The sequence below is a fragment of the Eumetopias jubatus genome, unplaced genomic scaffold (assembly GCF_037043125.1).
Source record: "Eumetopias jubatus isolate StellerSeaLion01/CBP00866 unplaced genomic scaffold, mEumJub1_p1.0 scaffold_5, whole genome shotgun sequence".
NCBI classification, from domain to species: domain Eukaryota; kingdom Metazoa; phylum Chordata; class Mammalia; order Carnivora; family Otariidae; genus Eumetopias; species Eumetopias jubatus.
In genome coordinates, this window is record NW_028274811.1 from 127,544,303 (window position 1) to 127,568,882 (window position 24,580).

General features: G+C 45.2%; 1 protein-coding gene across 2 annotated transcripts in view; it reads left to right on the plus strand.

Annotated features, from left to right (window-relative positions):
- The window catches only part of ADAMTS12 (ADAM metallopeptidase with thrombospondin type 1 motif 12), a 297,496-nt gene that overhangs the window by 160,307 nt on the left and 112,609 nt on the right, over positions 1 to 24,580 (plus strand). For both annotated transcript variants that reach the window (XM_028098089.2, XM_088023716.1), the window contains exons 4-5: positions 10,014 to 10,210; positions 10,942 to 11,025. In XM_028098089.2, coding sequence (XP_027953890.1) covers positions 10,014 to 10,210; positions 10,942 to 11,025 — 281 coding nt within the window. The remainder of the gene's footprint in view (positions 1 to 10,013; positions 10,211 to 10,941; positions 11,026 to 24,580) is intronic.

The window sequence follows — 24,580 nt, forward strand, 5'->3', positions numbered from 1 at the left end:
GGAGAAGCAGGCTTCCCACTGAGCAGGGAGCCCGATGCGGGGCTCAATCCCAGGACCCTGGGACCATGACCTGAGCTGAAGGCAGACACTTAAAGACTGAGCCACCCACGTGCCCCTAGGAAACAGATTCTTATAACACATGGTGCAACTCAACACTCTGTAGCATTTCCTACTTTTACAAAAAACATTTTTGTAAATTGAATACACTATTTTGTAAATATAGTAGGGCTGAGTTTCACTGTGAAAAACAACACACAAATATGGTAGACAAGAAACCTTCAACCCTCACTTCCAATATGGGAAACTTTAAAATTCTGGACAAAAAGCTTTAAAAAAATAGCCCTTTTCTTTAAATATAGATAGTGGAGTGGACATGAACATAAGCAGAGCTCTGAGAGGTTAAAAACACAACACAACACAACACAACACAACAAAAAAACAAAGGGGCGGGGGGAAAGATGGGAATGCAGACAGCAGAGGTTCACCAAATGCTAGAGACAAAGATGATGGCTTCCCTGGAGCTCTGAACTCTGGGTTTTGAGTCTGTGTGTGGGTGATATGTTAAGAAGATCATACACAGGACTCATGGCATTGTGTTCCACAGAACACAAGTGGGCATGTAGCCTTTCTGAACATGCTGTTTCTAGAAGCCATTTGGGGTGGTCAGTCTTCGTCCTGCTATTTACACAGTGGAGGTGTTAAAAGAGAACCCTCTGTTTATTTACACTTAATCAACTTGCTGATCCGAGGAGAGGAATCAGATGCTACCACTTGGAGAGGAAAGGGACCCACCCCTCGAGGGTTATGGATGAGCCGAGATAAAGCTCATGGACATGGAAGGAGTGATTAACTCATCGTATCCTTCAGGATGATATGTTTATGTGTGACAGAAAACTCTAAGTAAGATGTATTGATTTGAAATATTGTTTTTGGGTGCAAGGAACTCTTCTAGGTGCTGGGGATAGAAGGATGAACAAAACAGACAAAATAGCCCTCTTCCATTCTAGTTGAAAAATAGACTTTTATTTATCTCTCCCATAAATAAAATTTGGAAATAAAATGTCCAAGGTTGGGGTCGTCCTCCACAATCATTAGGAACTCAGACTCCTGTTGCCTGTCTTCTATCCTGTTCTATCTTCTTTGATGTCTGGCTTCCACATTCTTATCCAGACCATCCACATTCAGGGCCAGGAAGGAAGAACAGGAAAAGAAGTCCCTGTGCCTTCCTTTTAAGTTCTAGAAGTTACACATGGTGCTTCCCCAAGTGTCCCATTGGTTAGAATTGAGCTGCAAGGGAGGCTGGGAAATTTATTCTTGATTCTAGGAGGCCATATGCCCAGCAGAAAAATCAAGAAGGAAGAGCCAATTTTGGGAGAACTGGCTGTCTGACACAGTTATCATAAAGGCAGGCACAAATTGCCTTAGACATGTTCAGTATTTGAAATGACACTTTTAGGGTTGGATACAAACCACAGAGCAGGAGTGTAGACAGATGGGAAAGGGACACTGAGCTGAGAGGGTCCCCACCTTAGGTTGCCCACTACCTTAGAATGGCCTCGATCTATTTGGATAACACGGATTCATTTCTCCTCCTTGGGACAACAGTTGGCTGTATGTCCTCGTGAGCTTTAAGAAAAACCTGCTAAGTGGTTGGGCTCATATTTATTGAACACGTACTATGTTTGTAGGATTTGATCATCTTTAAAGTACTGCCAGGATAGGTAGATCAGGAGTTCCAGAGTGGGCCTTTTCTTGGAAGGTCCTGCTGAAGCCCACGATCAGCCCTAAGTAATTGGTAACATGGTCCCATACTGGCCTATCATCCATCTCCCCACAGATGAAAGGGCTCCATTCTTCAAGAGCCCCCTCCTGTCTCTCCTACTTTTTCAGTCGTTCTACTTAAGTCATATGTCTTTCGGGTCCATCGAGATGTACACCTTCATTGAGACCAGAGAGAACCCTAGAAAGAGAACATAAGCTACTTGAATAAATAGGTACCCTGCGTTTCTGTTCCCACTCTGTAGCTCCTGGAAAAGGCAGCCTTTCCCTTCATTTCTACAGATCATCTTAGATTGACAGATCCTTATCATCTGAAGAAGCTTCAGCACTCATTTAATCTGACTTCTTCCTGAGCTAGGAATCCTTAAAAGCTGTATTTCCTAAGTAATGTGCCATGGAACACTAGGTATTAACGAGAGCTCTGAAAGCAACAAGTCCCAAGGTCAAGAGAGCTTGGGAAAAGTGTACTAAATTCCCTGCTTAGATTGCAGTGTAGCTAGTTATTTACAAACTGGTGGAATTCTATATTCTACTTGAAAATGTAACTCTGCAGGAATAAACTCTTTCTGAACACCTTCAGAAATGGAGAGCTCACCACCGAGGACCTAGAGGCTATGTATAAAATGCCTTTCATGATGCCTTAACGAAGTGTGAAAGTCCCTTGGTTATTCACCATTTCCTTACTAAGCTAAGGAAAGGCTGTCATTAGAGTTCTATCAACGTTTCAGCTTGCTGGGACTCATTATTCTACTTGGTTGATTATTTAAATTTTTGGTTTTGTCCTCCTCTTCTGTCCCTAGCTGCCTCTTCCACACTGGTCTTCATTGTGAGAAACGCATCAGCACGTTTCTTTCTTTTTTTTTTTTAATTTAATTTAATTTTATTATGTTATGTTAGTCACCATATAACACATCATTAGTTTTTGATGTAGTGTTCCATGTTTCATTGTTTTCGTATAACACCCAGTGCTCCGTGCAGTACGTGCCCTCCTTAATACCCATCACCGGGCTGACCCATCCCCCCACCGCCCTCCCCTCTAGAACCTTCGGTTTGTTTCTCGGAGTCCATAGTCTCTCATGGTTCGTCTCTCCCTCCGATTCCCCCCCCTTCATTTTTCCCTTCTTTCTCCTAATGTCCTCCATGCTGTTCCTCATGTTCCACAAATAAGTGAAACCATATGATAATTGACTTTCTCTGCTTGACTTATTTCACTTAGCATCATCTCCTCCAGTCCCATCCATGTTGATGTAAAAGTTGGGTATTCATCCTTTCTGATGGCTGAGTAATATTCCATTGTATGTATGGACCACATCTTCTTTATCCATTCATCTGTTGAAGGGCATCTCAGCTCTTTCCACAGTTTGGCTGTTGTGGACATTGCTGCTATGAACATCGGGGTGCATATGGCCCTTCTTTTCACTACATCTGTGTCTTTGGGGTAAATACCGAGTAGTGCAATTGCTGGGTCATAGGGTAGCTCTATTTTTAATTTTTTGAGGCAACTCCACACTGTTTTTCAGAGTGGCTGTACCAACTTGTATTCCCACCAACAGTGTAAGAGGGTTCGCCTTTTTCCACAACCTCTCCAACATTTGTTGTTTCTTGCCTTGTCAATTTTTGCCGTTCTAACTGGTGTAAGGTGGTATCTCAATGTGGTTTTGATTTGAATTTCCCTGATGGCTAATGATGATGACCATTTTTTTTCATGTGTCTGTTAGCCATTTGTATGTCTTCTTTTGAGAAGTGTTTGTTCATGACTTCTGCCCATTTTTTGACTTGAACACGTACTATGTTCGTGGGTTGCCTCTTTGTTTTGTTGACTGTTTGCTTTGCTGTGCAGAAGCTTTTTATCTTGATGAAGTCCCAAAAGTTCATTTTTGCTTTTGTTTCACTTGCCTTTGGAGATATATCTTGATGTGGCTGATGTTGAGGAGGTTACTGTCTATGTTCTCCTCTAGGATTTTGATGCATTCCTGTCTCACATTGAGGTCTTTCATCCATTTTGAGTTTATCTTTGTGTATAGTGTTAAAGAATGGTCGAGTTTCATTCTTCTGCATATAGCTGTCCAGTTTTCCCAGCACGATTTATTGAAGAGACTGTCTTTTTTCCATTGCATATTTTCTCTTGCTTTGTTGAAGATTATTTGACCATAGAGTTGAGGGTCCATATCTGGGCTCTCCATTCTGTTCCATTGGTCTATATGTCTGTTTTTGTGCCAGTACCATGTATTTCTGTCAGAGGATGAGGAAGGGAAAGAAAGTGCGTGGGATTAGATCTCAAATCAGTGGAATTGCTTGTCATTGTGAGTGTTAGCAATGAATGAAATTGACAATTTAAAATAAGATAATAATGGATCATATTGTTTTATCAATTCTCATTCTGATTATTGGCTCTCTGGAGCGCTTAAAAAAAAAAAACTCCCTTTCACCTGCACTTGATTTAATTATGTTGTTTATTTTGGGAGGTTTCACATTTCCAAAATGATTCGTCATTTCCTTTCTCCTTTTTGACATGTTCTTAATGAAGTGAGGGCATTGTCAGCCAGGACCAGTCAGCCTTTAGGAAGCATATATCATTTGATTTTTTCAGGTACTTATACTTTTTGTCCACAGCCCTAAATCTGGGGAGTACTTGTTTTTGACATCTCCTGCTTATTAACACTTAGACTCCTGTTGCTTCACTTGTTTGTCCTTGAAGACCTACATCTTCACTTTAGCAGTGGCCAGTTTTGAGAAATGGATAGTCTATTACCTAAGGACAAAAATAGTTTTGGTTCATAGTGAATAAAGTAGACTTCTTTTTACTGAAAATGAGCTTCCTGGCTGAGGCCTTTCAGATCTACCCAAAGCTGATCCGAAGAGACGGACACCTCCGGCAGCTTAATTATCTTTGCCGCTGAATATGAGCACCAGTACTGACATTCAGCTCGGTTGGGAAAGGCAACAGTGTTCTCCCAGGAAGGGGGTCTGGTCGTAAGTGTGTGCCCACTGTGTGGGCAGTGGAAGGTGTGTTTGCTCAACTGGAACAACACCGAGAGCTGAAAGGACCCTTAGAGATAGTGTCATCGGGTGGTTCAGCTCTGCCATGTGGACTCCCTTTCTGTGCCATCTGCCACACGTGCCTTGGGATTCTTTCTTTCCCTTGCTTTTTGCATAATCTTTGTCTGAAGAAAGGGTTCTGTTACTAAAATACATTTTTATTTTTTTATTTTATTTTATTTTTTTTAAGTAATCTCTATACCCAACATGGGGCTCCAACTCACGGCCCTGAGATCAAGAGTTGCATGCCCTACCGACTGAGGCAGAGAGATGCCCCTAAAATACATTTTAAAAGTAGGAGTCCAGTTCACTTTCCTCATTACGTGGCGGGGGGGGCGGGGTTGAGGGTCGGGGAGGTGATGAGATCACTGCTCCAAGGTCATGGGACCTATAAGTGGCCCAGTACAGAAGTGGTTCAGGCCAGGCCCATGGGGTCGGGGAGTGAACAGTTGTCAACGATGGGCCTGAATAGAAGCTTTCTAGGTCCTATCAGACTTAAAATGTTCTTCCTTTTTCCTGGTGCCATTTCTCCAGCCACCACATCTGGGTCCAGGACATCTTCTCTCAGTATGTTACGTCTGGATTGTACAAGAGAAGTGAGACATTGTTTCCAGAAAGCCAGTAGCAAAAAGTGACATATTACCTATTGAGCTTCTCCTACACAAATTTCCTTCGAGCTTTGCTAAGGACTGGTAGGGACTTGGAGCTTTGGGGTCAGCTGGTGTCTGGTCCACCTTTTCCCCTAGGATGACCATCTTGAGCTAATCCTTTCTACTCCCCACATTGCAGTTTCCAGCCAGAAGTTTCTCAGGACCCCCACCTCCATCTTCACACCCACCAATCTAAATGACATTCAGACCGATTCACCTAAAATGCTGGTCTGCTGGGGCACCTGGGTGGCTCAGTCGGTTAAGCATCTGACTTGATTCCAGCTCACGTACTGATCTCAAGGTCCTAGGACTGAGCCCTGTGGGGGACTCTGCACTCAGTGTGGAGCCTGCTTGGGATTCTCCTTCTCCGTCTCCCTCCATCCCTTTCCTGTGTGCGTGCATGTGGCTCTCTCTGTCTCAAATACATCTTAAAAAAACCCAATTTTTTGTTTTAAATGCAGGGCTGCTGCTTATTGGCTTAGAGAGTTTAAACAAATTTTGTGACCTCTCTGAATTTCCTGTTTCTTACTTTAAAATGGCAATAATAAGACTTACAAAGTTATTGAGAACTAACTAGTAAAGGATCAAATAAAAAAGTGCTTCTCACAAGCCAGGCTCTTGTTAGGCGGTGGCAGTCAGTGATCGTGTCGCTGTTGAGGTGTTGTTTCGGGAACCTCACCCATGCTGGTGGCGGGAAGGGGGGAGTCAGGGCCCTGGGTCTCATTTGTCTAGAAGCTGTAGGGTGTGGCCTGGAGAAGATTAACCTGAGAGGATCTTCGTGGGGGCAGCTGGGCCTCAAATCTGGCGGTAGGTGCCGTTAATGGCCAGTTTGCAGTTAGTGGTAAGTAACGCTTTATAGGCCAGGCAGACATCCCCCCTCTCCATGAGAAATCTGTGCACGAGGCAGTGGAAGAGAATCGAGGTGAGGGAACAGCTGAGTTAGGGATGGAGGCAGAGCCTTGAGCACGTACCTCAGTGGAGACATGACTTCATTGCCCGTGCCAGAAGCTCCTGGCACGCTGAAAACATCCCTTAAAGTCCAGGTATCATTTCCTGGGTCTTCTCCCCTCTTTGTTCGCTTGCCTTGTTCCCTGGTCATCCTTGAGCCTCCTCCGAGCACCTGGCTCCAGCCATGCTTCCTGCCTGTCTGCAGATGACCTGGCCCCACCGGAAGGCTGAGAGATGGGCCGCAGGTAAAGGCTCTGCTACCCCGGAAAGCTCTAAATGAGAGAGAGCTCTGTGAAGAGCTGCCTAAAGCATGTGGGGTTTGCGGAAGGGAAAAGGGAGTCTATCGTTTGTATTTTGCAGAGATCCATAGGCCCTCAGCTCTGTTAGCACGAGAGCTGCCCTTCCCTAGCTTCAGGCCTGGAAAGAGTCCGCCCTGGGTCAGGACTGGAAATTGTCCTGATGTAAACTGCCCACGTAGCTAGATTTCGCCCCCTAAAACAAACACTTCACAGTCTCAGTGTGGAGAATTCTTGAATTGAAACGAGTCATCCCAAAGGGAAAAGTAGAGAGCTCTTGCTGTTTTCCTATATTTGCGATTCCTAAATTGTGTCTGATTCATCTTCAGTTTTTCCTTCACCCACGCACCAAGCCTTTATTGGGTGCCACTGTTCGCCAGACATGGCGTTAGGCCCTCGGGACAAAGCTACAGGAGACGCCCTTCTGTGCTCACAGCCTCACTGGAAGCCCCCTGAAGAGCAGGGAGTTACAGCAGTGTGGGAAGCTCTCAGTGTGAGGCCTGCCCAGAAGCTGTCCCAGCCCAGAAGAGGCATCTCTGAACAGTGTGCGTGGCGTGGTCTATGGACGGAGTTGTGTCCTCCCAAATTTCCTCTGTGGAGACCCTAACTCCCTGTGTGACTGTATATGGACATAGGGCTTTGGGGAGGTAACTAAGGTTAAATGAGGTCATAAGGGTGGGGTCCTAATTCAACAGGATGAGTGGCCATAGAAGAGGATGAGAGAGAGATCTGTCCACGTGCACACAGTGAGGAAAAACCATGTTCACAGATAGTGGGAGGGTGGCCATCTGCAGCCAGGAAGAGAGCCAGTTCTCCTGCTAGCTCCTTGCCAGAGCTTGCACTTGCTGCCATCTGATCTTGGACTTACAGCTTCAGGGACTGTGTGAGAAAATAGATTTCTCTTGTTTAAGCTATGGTATTTTGTTACGGCAGCCTGAGCGGACTAAGACAGCCTGTGTGTGTTGGGAGGGGTGACAGGGTCGGGGGAGCTTTCTAGAATTGTTGGCATCTCACCTGCTCCTGAGGAACTGTCTGGCTTTGTCACCAGGCCTTTGGAGATAAATGCGTGGGGCTGACTTCTTGTACAGCCTAAAATTTTTTGAACAGAAGCGTTTCTTCTGTTAAGTCTGGGATGACGTCAAGAGAGCCTGACAAAGTCGGCCTACGTATGTACGATCATCTTTTCCTGCTCGGTCCCATCAGGGCCCGGAGTGAATCCCACCGCGGCTGCAAAGCTTCTGGCGCTGTCCGTAATACAACAGACATCCCTACCTTGGGAATTATTTGAAACCCGATGACGTTTTCATTAGCACGAGAATCTGGCCTTTAGCAAGTGCTTAGCGTAGGTCTTGTTGGAAATCTTCGGTTGACATGTCTTCACCAGACTGCATTCTCGTTTCCACATTTCCTCCTACCTGCCCTTTTGTTTACTGAGAACTTGCCTGACTGTTTGCTGGAAAAATGGAAATAACTTGATGGGCTTTAAAGGTATCTTTGGTTTTTTTCCTTTAAACTCTGCTGACCGATATTGAGATAAAAGGTGGAGGGCAGTGGGTAAAGGCAAAGCCGTGAGATAAGAAAGGACTTTATCCTAGCAGCGTCCCCCCAGCCAGCCTCCCACCAGCTCCTACCTGTAGGCACCTGAGGCCTGAGTGGAGCGGCGCCCACAGCTGCAGCCTGCGGGGGGGGGGGTCCTGCTTTTATGGACGGGCTGTCGCACCCTCTGTGCCAACTGCAGGGAGCCGGCCAAAGCCTCTGTAAGCGGGGGTGGGTGATGAGCCTACATGGCCAAGGGAGGGGGCTCAGGGAGAGCACTGAGGATCCCTGCCGCTTGGAGGAGGTCCGCCCCCACACCGCACGGACGGGAGGGATTGAGAGAAGGAAATCACACCTAAGCGGGTTGACAGGATTCCTCTCCTTGGCCTGGTCTGCTAACACCCCTTCCAGAACACACGCCTCATGTGGGCTCAAGTGTGGCTTGCTCCCTGGTTTGCACAGAGAGATTTGGAAACATAGTCTGAATCGTTCCCATGAGCTTTGAAAAGAGGGTGACAGACGGGGGGGAAAAGTGGGGTGCAGAGTTAGAACACATTGAAAACATCTCCGGAGATTTCTGAGGGAAGGCATACTTATCCATGTAAAGCAGGTGGAGAAGGAAAGTAGAAGGTTGTTCTCCCACAGACAGATGAGGGGCTAACCATCTCCTCATCTGCAAACCTTCACAAGACTTCCCTGCAAGGCTAACAAAATCCTGGTTATTTTACCAAAGTACGGCTTTATTATTTTCAAGTAAAGCTCATAATAAATGAATTTGAAATTATAGACTTATGATTATGTCTCTCTCTCTTTTATTTTATTTATTTATTTTTTTTGGTAACTAGTCCTCAGCGTGTTCTGACTTCACGTAGACAGTGAAACTGAGGCAGCGGAAAGGGTTACAGAGCAAATTAGTGTATCCACTCTACCTTCATACCTTCTAGAGGTGTATGCAGCTTTTCCAGCTTACATGTTCTCCAGTTGTATGCATGTTTACTCGGCGGGAGACAATGTGGTGTATATGAAAAACACATGACTCCAGGGCATAGAAAACCCTGGATCTTCTGGACCTTATGGGCTGTGTGACTTTGGGGAAATTATTGAACCAGGTATTTTGAACATTAATTTTCACATGTGCAAAACAGAGATAGAAGTACGTCCCTCAAATGTTCATGAGGATAAACAACTCGGTGTTTTAAAACCCTGTACACTGCTTGGCATATAGTAGGCACTGAATAGTTTAGAGGAGGGGGAGGAAAGGAAAAAGTTCCCAGTTTTGATTATAACATCTTCTTAATAGTGAGGGGCCTATTTAATGAAATAGGTAGTAATTATTTCAAAGAAGTACTTTGAGTCCCTGTAAGAGGCAGATTTCAGTTATCTTGGTCATAATCATTCAGATTGGTCCCTTCTTCCATTTCAGACACATATATATAAGAACGTTGTATTTCTGGGGCGCCTGGGTGGCTCAGTCAGTTAAGCTTCTGCCTTCGGTTCAGGTCATGATCCCGGGGCCCTGGGATCGAGCCCCGAGTCAGCCTCCCTGCTCTGCGGGAAGCCTGCTTCTCCCTCCTCCTCTGCCTGCCACTCTGTCTGCTTGTGCTCTCTCTCTCTCTCTCTGTCAAATAAAAAAAAAAAAAAAGAACATCGCGTTCCTACACTGTTAAACATAAATTAAACTTATGGCCTTGAATCTTTAAAACATAGGTGAGTAGTATATGAGAGATACACAGCGTTAGCCCCATGTCTTCTGTTTAATGTTTAGACGGTCTTGCCACCTCCCAGAAGCTGGAGCAACAGCGAGAGAAGTGGGAGAGGAACCACTGGCCCAGCAGAGGCCTGTCTCGGCGTTCCATCAGCAAAGAGCGATGGGTGGAGACGCTGGTGGTGGCTGACACGAAGATGATTGAGTATCATGGGAGCGACAGCGTGGAGTCCTATATCCTCACCATCATGAACATGGTAAGTCAGACTGTGGGGTGGGGAGAGGCAGCTGGGGAATAGGCGTCACTCTCCAAAAATAAGAGAGACCTTTTTTGTTCTTTTCACATGTATATATGAATCTACTCCCTGCCTAAGTGAGGAAGGTTGGAAATTCAGGACCAATTAGTCTGTCTCTTAAAAATGTGTATCCTAGGGGAATTTGGAATTTATCACGTATTTTCTACTAGGTATTTCTCAAGTGACTCAGTCCTTTTAGTATGAGTTTATCTCACCAATTTATATTAGTGCACAGATAAGTAAACTGAGGCAAAGTACTAGAACATGATTTCCTGAAGGTAGTTAGAACTGGAATAAAGTTAATGACCCCTGATTCCAGACTTCCCTTTCTCATTCTTGATGTTTCTGCCTCCCCAGAGAGAGTGTTAGTCCCGTCGAGATGGGGAAAAGTATTTGCCTCCGGAACTGATAATAAAAGAGAGAAAGACCCTGGGTCAGGGCAAGGGTCAAAGAGAAGAAAGGCACCAGTCCCTCAAGCAGACAGCCAGCCAGTCACCGTGGAAAGGTTGCCTTTGGGTATCATAATGTGGATTGGCCAGGGAGTCTCTCACTCTTCGTTGTACTCTCCCCAGAATTCCTGACCTCTAAGATGACATTTATTTTGAGTGCATCACCATGCTATTTCCCCCCTCCTCCGGCATTTGTCCGTTACCTATTCATGTGAGCTAATGGTTTTCCATTTCCGACTCTAGGTCACTGGGTTGTTCCACAACCCAAGCATTGGCAATGCAATTCACATTGTTGTGGTTCGGCTCATTCTACTTGAAGAAGAAGAGGTAAGGGGTAGTTTCTCTCCACTCCTCTGACCTGTATTCTTACACTCCCTACCTCCTTGACAGGACAGCTCCTGATGGACAAGAAAGGGAGCACCAGGAAGGTGTTTAGAAACCTATTGAGAAGGAAAATGATATTTCTGTATTATTTTCTTGGGAATTTTGTGCTGTCAAGTGGGAGATGGAGAACATTTCTGAGATAGACATCATTGGAATCACCTGGCAGTCATTTAGTCTAGTAACACACAAATCGGATTTACAGTAGTGACTTAGAATGTTCCACGGTGAAAAAGACTAAATCAGAAAATGGTTGCATGGTTTCAGTAAAAGTTAAAAGGGACATGGAAATGTTGAACACTTTATCCTGTTTATTTACCTCTTGCATATTAATTAATTAATACATACCCCTCAACTCAGGGCTGTCTTGTCTCTCTGTACTTTTGCCCTTGGAAATGTCATCTGTTCGCAGAAACTTACATGTCTTCTACATGCTGAGACTCAGTTTCTTCTTCAAACCCAGACCGCTTCCTTGCACTCTAGACTCATGTCCTGACGCCTCCTTGCCATTTCACCCTGAATGTGTCAGAGCCCACCCAAACGTGCAAACTCAGTAAGTCCACCGTGGCATTCTTGATTTCTCCCAGCCCGGATCATCTCAGTTCTGCCTGCCCCCGTGCTCCAGCCCTCTGTGGTACCCGTCTTGCTAACCATGCAGAAGCCTAGGAGTCATTCTTGAATCCTCCTCCTCTTATTGTCCACATTCAACAGCAAGGCCCACAATGCTACCTTCAAGATCATCTCAAGACCACCCACTGTCCATCATCTCTACAGTCATTATGTTGCCTTAGGCCTTATTGTAATCTTACTCCAGGGAACTCCCAAATGGTCTTCCTGTTTTAAGACTTGCCCTCCATAATCCTTTCTCCATGTAGCAGTTAGACTGGTAATCTTAAATGAAAATTGAGTTGCTCCACTGCACAAAACTGTTAAATAGCTTTCTGTTGTTTTTAGAACAAAATAAAAAATTTTTACCGTGCCCTGCCGAGACCTTCATGATCATGCCTCCATCCCCCTTTCCGGTCTTTCCTTATGTTTCTCTCTGCCTTGTTTCCCACCTCGAACTCCCTGGACTTCAGGTAGGTTCTGGAACACGCATGGCCCTTTTCAGCCTCATGGCTTGTGCAACTTATGGTTGCCGATGCCCGAAATACCCCTTCCGTGGCTCTACTGATGGTTGGCACATTCTCTGGCACCTGTCAGATCTCTGTTTAAATGCTGCCTCTCCAGACAAGTGTCAGTGACCAGCTGACTCGAAGCCAACCCCACTTGCTGTTCTCCATCACAGAATAAGCTTTACTTCCTTTATTGGTACTTCTCTCACAGCTCATTGCTTTTCTGTATATTTGTTTACTCTTCTCTTGCCTGTTTACTCTTCTCTTAGCCACCATCACAATGTGAATTCCTTCTTTATTCTTGGCTGTATCCCCAGCACGTAACACAGTGCCTGGGACATGAATGAATGAAGTAACATTCAGTGAAGGAATGAACCAGCCAACCTGGTGAAATGCCTTTGTAAACTACTCACCTTACCTAGCAGCTGAAATATGTGAAGAATGGCCTCATTCAAGTCTCCCTCTGCAAGACACCTGAGGTCAAAAGGCTCGAGGCAGGATTTACTGTTTTCTGGCCTCCACAATCAGAAGACTGAAAAACAATCATATCTGGAGCCTGGATCCATTTTCCTTTTTCTCTCCCCTACCATTCCCCACTTAACGAATCACTCAAGGCATACTTTGGGTATCTTGGAATACTGATGGATGTATTATTTTTCCTTCCTGTGAACCTTTTGTTATGAAAAGTTTTCTAAAACTTAGAAACCAAGCAACACAAAAGCTCTGTATCTTTTCAATGTCTAACATGACCTATCTGACTCTATGGGAATGCAATTTTGCCTGATTTTTAAGTGCTTATTGAGTAGGTCCTAGACACAGTAGAGTTAGGTATTAAGATGCAGAAAACTGACAGGGTACAAATAAATGATTTTTGTCCAGAAGAGGTGAAGATAATTTGTATCTAGCAGAGAGCTCTGAAGGTTGCGGTTTTATTGGTCTGTTGACTAATTTTGTATCTAATTTAGCGATCTGATTCTGGCATTCTTCTTTATAGTTTCACCAGCTAAAGTGGCATCACTTTCCTGTATCTGCCTTTGAACCAGCTTGGACATCTTGTCTATCTTCTTATTAATGAGTTAAATACATCCCTAACATGCTCACTATATATTTGTATGAAAATTATGTTTTTAGCTCTGTAAAAGTTATACTTTGATACTTTGGAAGACAAATATCCACCATTGTATAATCATCTCTCTTACATGCATGCATAACTGCAAAATGTGTAGAAGTTTAGGGTTTTCAAACAAACAAACAAACAAAAAGCCAAGGAGAAACTTTCCCCTCTGCAGTCCCTATGGTAGTGCTAGTCAGACCTCAAAGTGTGCCTTCCATGGATCAGGCCCCTTAAAACTCCACATCTCTCCATCCCTAGGAAACAATGGCCCTTGGAGACTGTGGAAGTCTCCTGATCAGATGGGGAGGCCACCAAAGGTGGGGTGACTCAATTGGATGGAGGCCAGCAGCGTGGGCGGTGGAAGAATTGACTTGAGACAGAGCAAAAGGGATAGAAGTCTACTGAACCCACTGCCAGGGAGCAGCAGGCAGGACAGCTGGGGAAAGGCTGTCTGCCGGGAGGCAGTGTGGAGGCTGTAGTTAAGGAGGAAGGTGAGGACGAATGGGAACATATGGAGTTTTCCTTTTTTGGTGTCTGGGTGTCAGTTGACCCATTGGTCAGCTAGGGCTTATGGGTATTTTGAGGTGGGTCGCCTAATAGGCCTGTCTGTATTTGGCGGGGAGGGTGTCGCTGTGGGTTCTTCTACCTTACGTATGTTTCTATCATCCAAGTTGGTTGCCTAAAAGCAACCTCAACAGAATCCTTTGAAAGAATTTGATTGACACCTACCTCTCTGACTCCATCACAATAATATTGTTTTTCTTCTTCCTGTTCTCATTTTGCAAGAGCAGAGATGCAAATGATTTGCTAAAAAACAAAACCAAACAAAACAAAAAACATGGCTTCCTTCCTTTTACTTGCCAAATATCTTAGACTTTTATAGAATCTCCCTCCATGTGATACAAGGTCCATAATTTGACAATAGAATTGCTGTCTCATCAAAGAGTTACAATTTGCAATTCTCATTTTCTTGATTGCCAGATCATGACTCAAGCTATTCTTCACATCTTTGACTAATGAGCAGCCCTGACCACAATGAGTGACAATGATCCCAGCCTTAACTGACATGAGGGTAGCAGCCAGAGACAGAAAGTACAGTGTGAGGTATTGGGAGGGACTCCTCCTTTGAGCAAGTTCTAGTCTCACTTTGCACTCATCCAGAAGGTAACTCTGAAGAAGTGACATCATTGCTGCACACACTGTTTTTTTTGCCATCTGTAAATCAAAAGAGAATGCAATTTTTGTATATTAACTGTATATCAAACACTATGTTGGCCTCTGAGGATACAAATATGAATATAAGTCTCATTTCCTGATTCTGAGATGTTTAGAGTCTGATGTGCAAAAGCACAAAATAGAAAATTTCAAACTGAGTTGTCCTGAGTATAAAAAAAAGTAAAAGAGCCCCAGGCTAGGGAAGGCTAAGCTGGGTTTTAGAGGATGAGAAGGAATTAACTAGTGAGGAAGGACATTCCAGGTAGAGGAAGCTGCACAGTCAGCTTGAGCATGTAAACTAGCATCTTACACCTGAGGACACATCACTGATAATGAACCCCCAGACGGGAGGCTGAGTAACCTTGCCATGCACAGAGACAGTGGACTCTGCAGGAGGCAGGAGAGAGAATCGGGGGTCCCCATCTGCCCCTCTCCATGCACACCTGGTCTTGTTGCCCTCCTGGTCTCTGTGCTGACATCATCACCCTTCCAGAGGAGGAAGCCAGAGATCCAAAGACATCCAGAGCACCTCCCTCTCCCACCCCTCGTATCCAGTCCATCGGTAGGTGTTGCCAATTTTGTCTGACCATCTGCATTTCTGTCGCTTAAATTCAAGATAGAGTCCTCTCTTTCTTGGGCTACAGTTGTGTTTACTTTTGTCTACCTGGATGCCTTTCAATCTCGTTTTCTCATTGCAGCCAGATGGTAATCCCATCATACCCTCCCTCCTGGCACCCATTCTCCGACCCCCACCCGTGGTTTAAAGCCATCTAGTGCTTTTCTAATTCCCTCTCTCACCTCTTACCATGCCCCTCTTGCCTTTGGGATAGAGCAGCAGCCTTCTCCTCATGGTGTCTCCTGCCACTGGTCTTGTTGCCCAGACTGTCTTCCTTCTTGTCTTCACTCAGTTGACCCCTTAATCCTTCAGATATCGGCTCAAGGGTCAGTTCACTGGGGAAGCCTTCCCTGACCTTCATGCCCAGCAAGATTCTTTCATATGCTTTCACAGTGCTGTGCATTTCTCCTTCATAGCACATATCACAGTTGTAATTTAACATCTGTTTGTTTGATGCACTTCCCTTCATTAGTATCCAAGACTTAAAGACAGAGGCTGGGTCTGGTGTTGCTCCCCACCTAGCCCTATTGGTACATAATAGATAAGGGAAAGAGTGAGCATGTGAAGTCAGCAGTCAGAGGGCGAAGGTGAGGGTTGGCAGTGGCCATGGTCATGACAAGCCTTGTAAAGGGATAGAGTCCAAATAAGGGGATATGGATCTAATTCTAGGGGAGCCTCTGGGTGGTTCCAAACTGAGGGATGAAATGGAGAGAAAGGCACTAGAGAGAGAGTTCTAGGGCTCCGTGGAAAGTGACATGAGGTGGGAATGCTGAGGTAGGCCGCATCCATAATGCCTTTCTACAACCCCCATCTTTCTTATTCTAATCACATCTGACAGCTGACATCATTTTGGACTTCATTTCCTGTGGTGGGTCCAAGAGACTTTCTGACATCTGACAGCTGACATCATTTTGGACTTCATTTCCTGTGGTGGGTCCAAGAGACTTTCTGCTTAATACATAAAGTACAGTTTTTGTTTGTCAGTCACTGCTATGTAAAAACCACTATGGATTTTCATTATGTTTTGAGAATAAACCGGGATAATTGGACATGATACTCAATTTGGAGCATCCTGGAGGCTTCCTCAAAGATGAGGTGGTCATATTTCAGACCAGCGGAAACTGAGGTACCCAAAACCATGCACTGGAAAGACATGTCAGTCATACTGAGACATCATGGGCCACGAAATCAAAGAGTAGCTTCAGATATGAGGCAGTGTGCTCTCTCATTCCTATCCTGCCTCCCTCCAGCCCTGAATCAAGCTCTCATTTTCCTGCTTTGACCCTAAACCTGTCCTTTGAACATTTCATTCTCCCTCAAAGACTTGGACACAGACTTGGCCTCAAGCCCTTTCCGCTTTAGACCATTTCATTCGATGGCCTCCCTGTTCCCCTTTTGGGTCAGAGGTTAAGGATAAGATTACTCTCCTCTTTCCAACTCTTGTGAGCAGTTGACATCAGGGAGAGTTCCAGATGTATCATTAGTCCCTCCCCTTTCAAGCTATAGGAAATTTGGTAAGTTTTTTGACCTGTTTGTGCCTCCGTTTCTTCCTTTTGTAAAATGGGGATAATCATATCTACTTCCTAGGGTTGCCGTGAGAATCAGACATGTGAATTCCTGCATTAGTTAGCGTAGTATCTGGCTCATAGAAACCAGGGGGTAAATGTTACTTATCATCATCTCTAAGGTCCTACCACAACCTTGTAAATTTGTTGCTGGTATGCTCATTGCACAGAATTGTGCAGAATTGTTGAAGGAAAATAGAAAATAGGAAGGACGAGATTAGGATCCTAAGTTGGAGACTTCTTTTAAGAATAGGATACAGAAAAAACAGGGCTGGGAGTGAGTTAGGATGAGGCCGGATGTGCCGTCTGGGGTGGAGCCTGCGGGTGTCCTATCCCCCGGAGGGCGGATAGGCAGGAAGATGGTGACTGTTTGCACAGAAAATGAATTTCCCTCTTGGTCTGGGAGTGATTTAATGTTGGGTTCCCTTTTGCAAGACTCTGGAGTTAAAAAACCTGTTAGTTTTGGGAACTCGGGGGGATGATTTCTCCTGCCCTCTAGGTGTTTAGGTCTGTAATAACCCATATGATTGTAGCTTTTTCAGGATAAGTGTCAAAAATATTGGCAAACAATTTGTACACTCATCACTTTTTTAAATCAAGAATCTTTCCCTCTGATAGGGCACCTGGGTGGCTCAGTTGGTTAAGCATCTGCCTTTGGGTCAGGTCATGATCCCAGGGTCCTGGAATCAAGCTCCGCATCGGGCTCCCTGCTCCTCAGGGGGTCTGCTTCTCCCTCTGCCTCTGCATCTCCTCACTGCTTGTGCGCTAGCTCTCTCTCTCTCTCTCTCTCTCTGAAGTGAATAAATAAAATCTTTAAAGAAAAAAAAAAGAATCTTTTCCTCTGATAGATGAGTTATTCTTTAGTTTTCATGTAAAACTTTGTACTATTTTCTCTTCTCTGTCCAATTTCTTTTCTTCCTAGGAACCTAAGCCTGGTTGGCAGAGAATAATCAGGTTATGCATTGAATCCCAAGCTGCTACTAACAATTCCCAAGGAAATCGATACAAGATTTTTTTTTTCATTATAAAGGGAGCTTACCCAGAGAGAACAATTTATAGCAAAAGCCACATTTTGCAAAATCATTTCCTGTCTCCCATTTGGGGCTGCTTCTGTGAGCTGTTGCTGATTTCCTTGAGGTCTTCTTCCCATCCTTTGGTGTCATGTACCCAAATGAGTAGGGAAGGGGAAGTGGGGAGTGAATTGAACTCACCTGAGAAAATGAGGTGAGAAAAAAACAGTGAAAGAACAAAAAGGGAAAGCTGTTTTTGCGGGGGGCGAAATCAGTGTGGATGGGGGTTTGTCTTGATAAGCTCAAATGATTATGAGGGTGCTTTATAGAACATGTGTAGTCCAAGTCTCCCCACATTCGGTGAGCCAGCATGACCTCCCTAAAGTTCTTTTGCAACTCGGGCATGCTCAGGGCATGTGGTACTGAAGCAGAGCTAATTAATGCTTCTCGAGGCTTCTGTGATCAAGGGCATGCAAGAAAATAAACGAGTGTTTCCTGGACTAACCTTTTATGAGACTTGGAGATTAAGAGGCCAAGAGGGCACAGAAAAATTGTGCTCACTTAAAACCTCTTGGCAGAGTCATGACATTTAGTAGAAAAGTAGTAAGGTATCCTGATGACCCTGTCACTGAACTTGTGCTAAGTGCCACATATGGTGCGTGGAAGTTCTACACAGGGGCAGGGTGCCCAGCCACAAATGATCAGCAACTTAGCTCATTGTGCACTTGCCTTGTAAAAAACAAAAAACAAAAAACAAAAAATGACAAAAGCAGTAGGGAAGATTTTGAGGGGAGCCTTCAGGCCCTAACATTTTTTTTTTTCTCTTCAGTGACTAGCCCCCAGGTTATTCCAGAATTGCTCTTGCAGGAATGATGGAATGTGGGAAGAATAATCCCCTTTGTTGCCATCTACTTCTCAGCTCCTTTCCCTCTCCTTCACTCCCTCTGCCAGTCGTCCTGCCGCTAGCTTACCTGGACAGCCTCGCAGACCCGGCCCGTGTGTGTAGACGGTTCAGCCTCGACCTTGCTCTCCTGCCTGGGGTCTCTGTTCTCCCTTCTCGTCCTCATCACCGTCACGAGCTATGAAGGGTCTCAGATTTTGTTCTCCCTGCGAGCTCACCTGCTCTCCGGCCATGCGTCCCTGGACTCAATGCTGGCAGAAGACATGAGGCTTCCGGGCAGGGAAAGAGGATTTTCTTCCTCACAGCACAACACACGGCTCGAGCTTCATGTCTGCAGCTGCCCCTCTTGTCCCCTTACCGGGGTGACGGGAACAGCCCCGGTGGATGCTGGGCACGTTGTGGGCTTGATCTCGGCTGAGGAATCCCAACACAAGGAAACATCAGCCCTTCCGAAGTGCTTGTGAGCACACCTGTCAGCTTGTGCCCCTGAGGGAGCCATTAGCCTCCCCGCCCCCTGCCCCGGACAGCTAAGATATCTGTCCTCTTCTCTGGAGGGGAACACTGACTCTGTACTCCAAGTCTGTTTCTACACAACATCCTTGGAAAGAGACAAAAGCTGTCAGTGCCTTTGCTCAGATGATGTGAAGAAACACGAGCGATCCATGTGGACCTGCCTCCCAGCGGTTCCTCCTACAGGCACCAGAATTATTATTACAGATGCTCGTTGCTCCGTTCTTACGCTTCTGACCCCTTGCCTTCCACTTCTCTAATCCGCAGGAGATCTTGCTTCGTCACTGACTCACCACAAAACCTTGTCCCCGTGGGGGCAGCTCTTTTGTCCAGCACAGGGGATGTAGTCTCCACCTTTTCTCCATTCCTTGTTGGGGGTGGTGGTGTGTAGCCTCAATGTGGGGTGTATACCTGCTGTGAGCCAGGCTCTGGGCAGTGCCTGAGATGAGTAGGGGAATAAACCTCAGTCCTTGATCTGAAAGAGCTAAGGAGGAAACAGGCATACAGTTTGATCATTTTAACCCAGAGCAGCAAGTGCTGTGAGCCAGGTGGGCACAAGATAAACTGGCGGGAACCTAATCCAGAATGAGGTTGGAAATGCTCAGATTGGGTCTTAAAGAATGGACGCTGAATAGATTGAAGGGGTAGAAGTGGGAAGAAAGACATTCTAGGTAAAGGAGCAGCTTGAAGAAAGCAAGGTGAAGGGGCGTCTGGGTGGCTCAGTCGGTTGAGCGTCCGACTCTTGCTTTCGGCTCAAGTCACGATCTCAGGGTCATGAAATGGAGCCTCGCATCGGACTCTGTGCGCAGCAGGGAGTCTGCTTGAGATTCTCTCCCTTTCTCTCTCCCTCCCCTTCTGCCCCTCTCCCCACTGTCTCTCTTTCTCTAAAATAAAGAAAATATTACAAAAAAAAAAAAAAGAAAGGTAAAAGAGCCTGGTATATGGCATGTAGGGTGTGGGAGGAAGGTAATATCAGCCTTTTGAATGTTGCCGGAGCATACACTGTGAGGTTGCAGATGAAGGGAGAGCTTCCTGGAGGTCAGACTTTGAAGGGTTTTGAGCCCTGGGTCATGATGTGGGTAGACTTTGGTCTTGGCCAGATCACCCTGGCAACAGCATGGAGGATGGATTTAAGAACAAGGAAGAAAGGAGGACAGTTATGAGATGATGTGAGCATAAACTCAGGCATGGAATGATGAGGGTTTCAGCTCGGGCAGCTGGGAGTAAAAATGGAGGAGGGGAGGGAGACTTCGCAGCACATGAGGACAGATGGGGATGCAGGATGTGGAGGGAGAGAAGACCAACAGGAGGACCCTGGTGTTTCTAGATTAGACCACTAAGCTGTTGGTGCTTCAACTAAGAGGAAGCAGGAAGAATAGCAGGTTAATAACTGGGGGCGGGGGCACTTTGGGGATGCTGACTTGGGGGCTCTTGTGCTACCATTTAGAAGGTGCCTATCGAGAGATTTGAGTGCACGACTTGTACTCTAGGAGAGATTTGGAATGAGTTATAGACTTGAGAGTCAGCAGCATATAGATGATTTTCCCAAATCTGACTGTGATTGAGAGTGAACTAAGCAATGAGCCAAAAGAAGGGCAGTAGAAGAGCCTGTAAAGGAGCCTGAGAAGCAGTCAGAGAGCAGGAGGGGGATGAAGAGCTGGGTGTCTCAGAAGTGGAGGGTCTCTTCCTGCGTTTGTCTCCTTCCTGGGGGGGGTGTGACCTAGGGGAGTAGAAATAAGCAATAGTCATCCATTGGCTAACTGCTAAATCGGTCCGGTTGTCCAAGCAATGAGTTTAGAGAAGTCTTCAACAGTTTGGAAACCACTAATCCCAGACTAGGACTGAAAACCTAGAATCAAAGCCCAGCTTTGCCAACACCTGCTGTGTGACTTGGCTAAGGTAGTGCCCCTCTCTGGCCTGGATTTCCTCGCTGTCAAAGTGAGAAGACTAGATGCATAAAACCTAAGGCCCTTCAGGGAAATGGGCTTAGTAATGATGGGAAACTTGGAGGCATGAGTTCCTGCTGCAACATCCGGAAAACTGACCCTGCTTACCCCAGGATGATGAAGAGGTGTCCTTGCTGACACTGAATTTGGCTCAGGTCCTGGAGAGAGTGGAAGTTTGTAAACATTCACTTTTCTTTAAACAAACATTCATGGATTGATATGTAAGTCCTACAAAATGGCGAGTCCAGCCAATATCGAAGCAAAAATTGAGCTTTTCTGATCCGGTAGCATCCCATCTTGAGCTGTGTGCCCTGACCAGGGACTTTGTGAGTCAACGAAGAACATTCTAAAATAGGGTCCCTCTGCCTCTACCTGTGTGGTCACCTTAACTCTAATAAGTTTGTCTATTTATGGCTATTTAGACAGGGAGCTTAATTGACCCTTTGTGTGGGTGTGTGAGAGTGTGAGGTGTATGGGTATGTGAGTATGTGAGTGTGTGGGCTCTTCTTACCCACTGTCACCCATTGAAAGCTTCCCTTTGATTCAAAACTATGGGATTTCACATAAAATTAAGTAGTAAGTAACCCACATAGAATCATACTGAGAAGTACAGTGTGAGATTTTCTCTTGCAACCCTTGAGCCTTCATTCAGACCAGTTGTTATTTTTAAGATATTTTAGAAGTATTTTTGTTTTGAAATAATTATAGAGTCACATGCAGTTGGAAGAAATAGTGCAAGGAGTTCCCTTATATGTTTCCCCCATCTTCTGGTGGTAACATCTGGCGTAACTGTAGTACAATATCATAACTGAAAAGTTAATATTTGTAGAGACCCTTACCTTATTGAGATTTCACATCAGTTTTACCAGCACTGATTGAGGTGTGTGTGTGTGTGTGTGTGTGTGTACGTACATTTCATTCTATGCAGTTTTAATACATACAGATTTATGTGACTATTGCGGCAATACAGAACAGTTTCATCACCAAGTCCCCTCATGCTACCCTTTTGTACCTCCCTTCTGCCTACCAGCCTAACCCCTGGAAAGCGCTAGTCTGTTCTCTATGTAATTGTGTCCTTTCAAGAATGGTGTACAGGTGAAATCATAGAGTATGTGATGATCTCTTGAGACTGGATTGTTTTCAGTCAACATAATTCCTTCAAGATACATCCAAATTGTGTGTCTTTAAGCATTTGTTCCATTTTACTTTATTTTATTTTTTAAATATTTTATTTATTTGAGAAAGAGGGAGAGAGTACGAGCAGGGGGAGGGGGAAAAGGAGAGGGAGAGGCAGGCTCCCCACTGGACAGGGAGCCCAATGCAGAGCTTGATCCCGGGACCCCAAGATCATGGCAACCCCTGTTCCGTATTTTAAAGAAACTGTCAAGCGCTGTCGGCAGTGACTGTACCCGTTTCCTTCCTCACCAGCCCTGGTCCCAGCGACCAGCTTAGCACATCCGTCCTCCCCACTGTTTGGGTGCTGCCGCTGTCTTTCGTTGCCTTCATTCTGATAGGTCTGTAGTAATAGGTCACGGTGGTCTTAACTTGCAATTCTCTGATGGCGAAGGATGTTGAACCCGTCTTCACATACTTATTTGTCATCTGTCCATCCTCCTCGGTGAGAAGAAACTTCGTGTTTGCTTATTTTCTTGTTGTTTTTATTGTTGAGTTTTGAGAGATCTTTATGTATTCTGGATCCGAGTCCTTTGTCTTACAGAGATTGCCCTCCATTCTGGAATCATCTTTATATTGTCTTTGAAGGTTTCTCTCAGAGGAAAAGTTTTAATTTTGAACGGGGCCCAATTTTTCAGTTTCCCCTTATATAGATCATGTCCTTACTGTAAAGTCTGTGAACTCTTTGTCTAGCCCCAGGTCCCCAAGATTTTCTCCTATGATTTTTTTCTAAAAGCTTTATAGTTTTACATTTTACATTTAAGTCTATGATCCATTCTGAGTCAGTATTTGTGTAAGGTGTGAAGTTCAGACTGAGGATCCCGTCTTTCATCAGCATTTGGTAATTTTCCCGATACAGATCTTGCACCTGTTCTGTTAGAGTTATGCCTAAGGATTTCTTTTTCTTTGGGATAATTCTAGATGGTATTATTTTTTAATTCATGAGTATTCTCTCAGAGACTTCCTCACTCACACACATAAAACAACAAAAGCCCACAACCAAAGAGATGTAGGGTTGAAAACAGACCGCAAAACAATCGAATCGCCGTTGACGCTTTGTTTGCTGATCTGCCTTCCTGTGTGAAAGAGCTGTAACTGAGGCGGGCTCCTGATGAAGCTGGCTACCCACCGGGGGCACGCTTCTCCCAGGAGCCTTTGTTCTTGGAGCCTTTGATTCAATATCTGGCCCGAATCACCTTCAGCTAGCTTCTCACTTCTCTGAGGTTTAATTCCTTCTTATTTTAACATGAAAATAACAATGCTTTCTTTAGAAATAATGCCAAGAAGATGCAGTTAAATTAAGTGAAAGAATATATGTGAAAGTATCTGGCACATAGTAAATGATCAAGAAATACTGCCTGCCTTTCCCTTCCTTCTTCACTCCCTTTTTATTTACTTCTCTTTCCTTCCTTTCCTTTCCGTTCTCTTTCCTCCCATGCCTGTTTTATGCCCCTTGCCAGTTCTTTATGGTGGGTGGGGACTGTTGGCTCTGGTAGGGCTATTACTCTAACTACGCTTGATGAGATGAACAGGAGGCTGACCCCTGTGCCCAGCTAGTCCCCCCACAACTCCTCTTCCTCCTCCACCATCTAGCGTTCTGCTGGATGATGAAACAGTGAGGATTAGTAAATAGTGAAGTCTGTTGATTCTATTTAAATTCACAATGCTCAGCAGTTCGGTGAGTTTTCACGAGGGATGATGAGCCACCTTTTTGTGTTTTTGTAAAAGGCAGGTGGTCTGTGGTGGTTCATTAACATGCAGGAGGGGGACCTGTAAGTGCCTTTAATAGGCATCTGAAGCCTCTCGGGTCTTATTTGTTTGGGGTGTGGGCCTTAGCAAAATACAGAATGGGACAGAAGCAGGTTCATAGTTTCACATAGAGATTGTCCTGAACTCCTTGGTTTGAGGCCGGAGTGACAGACTCAGATTAGATTGGGCCAGTGGATGTAGTCATTCTCCAGGTAGAACCCACCCTGTATGAGGGACAGCTCCATAGAGAGACCCCAAAGAAATGGGGCAAGTGAAAAGAGTATCTCCTTTAGAAATTCAAATGAAGCTGGAGTCCCCCTAGAGCTGATTATCCCTCTCCCTCCTTTGATGGATGTTCAGCAGTTAATTTGGAACACGTCCTCTCTTTCTATCGCTAGTTATAACTGTGGCCAAGTGGGTGACTCAGGAGCCCTGGGAGTTGCAGGCTGGAGATGTCCACCGCAGCATCCTAATTGTTGTCAGACAACCAGGGATCCTAACGGGTTAGAAGCCTGGAGAGATTATGTCACCCTCTGCCCTTCACCCACAGATGTGAGACCAAAATGGAAGCCATGGGCAAGGAAACA